General features: G+C 41.6%; 1 protein-coding gene across 1 annotated transcript; it reads right to left on the bottom strand.

The window, feature by feature from the left end:
• Positions 1-622: 622 nt before the first annotated feature.
• Positions 623-1,627, bottom strand: LOC102541203 (olfactory receptor 52K1-like). Its single transcript, XM_006203567.4, has one exon. The coding sequence runs from the start codon at positions 1,625-1,627 to the stop codon at positions 623-625; it is 1,005 nt and encodes a 334-aa protein (XP_006203629.2).
• Positions 1,628-3,446: the final 1,819 nt, after the last annotated feature.

Below are 3,446 nucleotides of genomic sequence, written 5' to 3' on the forward strand. Positions count from 1 at the left end.
CCTGCTCTGTGCTAGGGAAACGTGGGGCTGCTGAGGAGTTTCCAGGTCAGCTGTCTATCCATGCTGCTATGTCTTTGCCCATGGTGTTCCTTTGGCCTAGAATGCCTTTTCTTCTTTCTTTCTCCTTCCTCTGCAGTAAACACTTTATCTTATCCTTCAAACACAATTCAAATTCACCTTCCCTGTGAAGTGTTCTGTGTTAGTGTTTGTCCTTCCTCTAAGTTTCCACAGAATTTTGTGCATGAAGCTATTACTGAACATTACCTATCTTTATGGCTTGCTAGATTGGGATTTCCTTCGGGTAGAGATCAATTTTTTTCTTTCTTTGCAATAATGGGGCAAACGTGATGTATGTATGTATAATAGATGTTTGATGAATGAAAGAGTGAATGAAAATCACATGCAGAAAGGAGGGAAGAAAATATAGAAGCCAGAGACAGAAGCTTAATTTGTAGTTAGTTACCGTGTAACGCTGGAGGAGTAGCCATTTTTAGAAGGTGCATCAAAGATTCTCAAAGATAAATGCAGAGAGCCAAAGCCAAAATAGAGCAGAGACAACTCACTTGCACATTTACCGGCTTGATAGTGAGAGTGACTTGAAGGACCTACAAGTCCCAGAGAGTCAGGCAGGATGCTCTCTATGTGAGGGCAGGGACTGGGGCTTCTCAGTGGGGACCCGCAGTTGTGCCCTTTGGACCAGAGTTGCCAAGTGCTGCCTTATTTCCTTGATCCTGGCCCCGTAGACGATGGGGTTGACCAGACATGGAAGCAGCAGGTAGAAGGCGCTGAGCAGGTTGTGCATGTCCTGAGAGGCTGTGCGGGCCATGCAGTAGACAATGGATGAGGACATGGTAGAAGAGCAGACAGTGAAGATGACCAGCAGGTGGGAGCCACAGGTGTTCAAGGCCTTGGAACGTGCTCTGCCTGATGAAATTCGAAACGCAGCATGGATAATGCGGGAGTAGGAGGCTCCGAGTAGCAGCATGTCCAGGACTTTGTTGAAGATGTGGACAGTGAGCCCCACAGTCTTGTTTAGGGAGATGTCCCCACAGGAGAGCTTCATCAGGGCCATGTGCTCACAGGCAAAGTGGTGGAGCACATCTGAGTGGCAGAAGTGAACCCGGGAGGCCAACCCTACCACTGGAGCAACGATGCAAGTGCTTCTGGCAGCTGCCACCCCTACCAAGCCAGCCAGCAACTGGTCTGTCACTATCTCTGGGTAGCGGAGAGGGTAGCAGATGGCAACAAAGCGGTCCAGTGCCATGACCAGGAGGATGTTGCAGTCAAAGACAATGAGGAAGTAGATACAGAACATCTGGACCAGACAACGAGCCAGGGAGATGCGGTTGAAGTGCCTGCAGAAGCTGAACAGCATGGCGGGCACCACGGTGGTGGCAGCACAGATGTTGACAGCCAGGAGCAGGGCGATGAGTAGGTACATGGGCTGGTGCAGGCTCCTCTGGGCCACCACCGTGTGGATGACCAGGGCATTGGCGGAGACAATCACCAGGTAGAGGCTGAGGAAGGGCAGCACCAAGAGGGCTCGGGATTCCTTCAGCCCTGGGAAGCCCAGCAGGAGGAAGCTGGTGTAGGACACGTTGGAGCTGCCATTGCTCCACCCTGACATCTTCCCTGGGGAGCAGGATGGCTCTGGGGATGTAAGAGGGGCAGGAGGCCTGGTTTCTGTACCTTGGCCCCCACTAGGGCTTGCCCCAGCTTTACCAGGCTTTGAGCTTCATCAGTTTCTAGTATTCCTAGAGAAAAAATGAGAGATTAAAGCTCATAGTTTAATGAGATACACATCTTTCATTAAATCTTTGTCTGCATTTCAAGTAAATTCTTCAGGGTAGATTTTAGATGTAGAATTACTGGCTCAAATTATATAAACATTTTTGAAGGTGCGAAGCAGATTTCCAAGAAAGTTGTATCAATCTTGTCACTGAATCACTGGTGCTAGTATTAAATTGCCATGACTAAAAAAAAACTATTTTAGTACTTTGATGGTTGAAAAATACTATCTCATTTTAATTTGCATGGTCTATTTTGTGAATTTTCTTTTTGTGTACTTAGCCTATGTACTATTAGGGACTGTTTCTGTTAGCAATTTAACTATTAAAATCCTTATCACTTTTTTATCCATTGAAACAGATTTTCCAAATCTTAGTATTTTTATCTTGTTTGTGATGTTATTAAGACTAAGAATTTTAAATTTATAAAACTGAATCTATTGACATTTCTGTTTGTGAGTTCTTTTCTAGTTTTAAGCCTAGCAAGTCCTTCCTCATTCAAAGATCAAAAAGATAGTATACTATGTTTTATTTTTCTTTACGGTATGGCTTAATTTTTATGTTAAGTTTTAGTATACATGGAATTGAATTTGATATGTGACATGAAGTCATGATCAAACTTGGTATTTTCTCCCCAGGTAGCTAAATAATTGTCCTTTTTCCCATTTTCTCCACTGCTTTATGTTACTATCTTTATCCTAGTTTAAGGGGTTGTTTTATAGGTTATTATGTTCTGTTTGTTCTTGTGCCAATAGCATGCTATTTTTAAAATAGAACTCTATTGAGATATAATTCACATATCATATAGTTTGCCCATTGAAATGTATCATTCAGTGGTTTTTAGTAAATTCAGAGTTGTGCAACCATTACCGCAATCAACATTATCACCTTAAATAGAAACCCTGTACCCCTTTGTAGATACTCCCCATTTTCCCCATTCCCTAAAACCCTGTGCAACCAGTCACTAATCTACTTTCTGAGTCAGTGGACATGCCTACTTTGGACACTTAATATTAATGAATTCATACAATATATGCTTTTTAATGGCTGGTTTCTTTCACTTAGCAAAATATTTTTAAGGTTCATCCATGCTATAGCATGTATCAGTATACCATTCCTTTTTAATGACTGAATAATATTCCATTGTATAGCTATACCATATTTTATTGATCCATTTGTCAGCTGATGGACATTTGGGTTGTTTCCACTTTTTAGGTACTACGAATAATCTCTGAACAGTCATGTACAAGTTTTTGTGTGAACATATGTTTTCATTTCTCTTGGAATTGTGGGGTACAGGAACCCTATGCTTAACCTTTTGAAGAGTTATCAGATTGTTTTCTAAAGCCGCTGTACCATTTTATATTCCTATGAACAATATATGAGGGTTCCATTTTCTCCACATTCTTGCTAACACCTATTATTACCTGTCTTTATTATTCTAGCTAGCCTAGTGGTTTTGATTTGTGTTTTTCTGAGAGTTGATGGTGCTGAGCATCTTTTCATGTGCACATTGACCATTTGTGTTTTTCTGAGACATGTCCATTCAAATTCTTTGCCCATTTTAAATTGAGTTGTCTTTTACTGCTGAGTTTTAAGAGAGTACTGTTCTATTTTAATCACTGTAGTTTCATCATTTATTTTGATTTCTAATGAAAC

Source organism: Vicugna pacos, chromosome 10, assembly GCF_048564905.1.
Source record: "Vicugna pacos chromosome 10, VicPac4, whole genome shotgun sequence".
NCBI lineage: Eukaryota > Metazoa > Chordata > Mammalia > Artiodactyla > Camelidae > Vicugna > Vicugna pacos.

Excerpts from the sequence above, each read along its gene's own strand:
- LOC102541203 (XM_006203567.4), bottom strand. The coding sequence starts at position 1,627 with ATGTCAGGGTGGAGCAATGGCAGCTCCAACGTGTCCTACACCAGCTTC.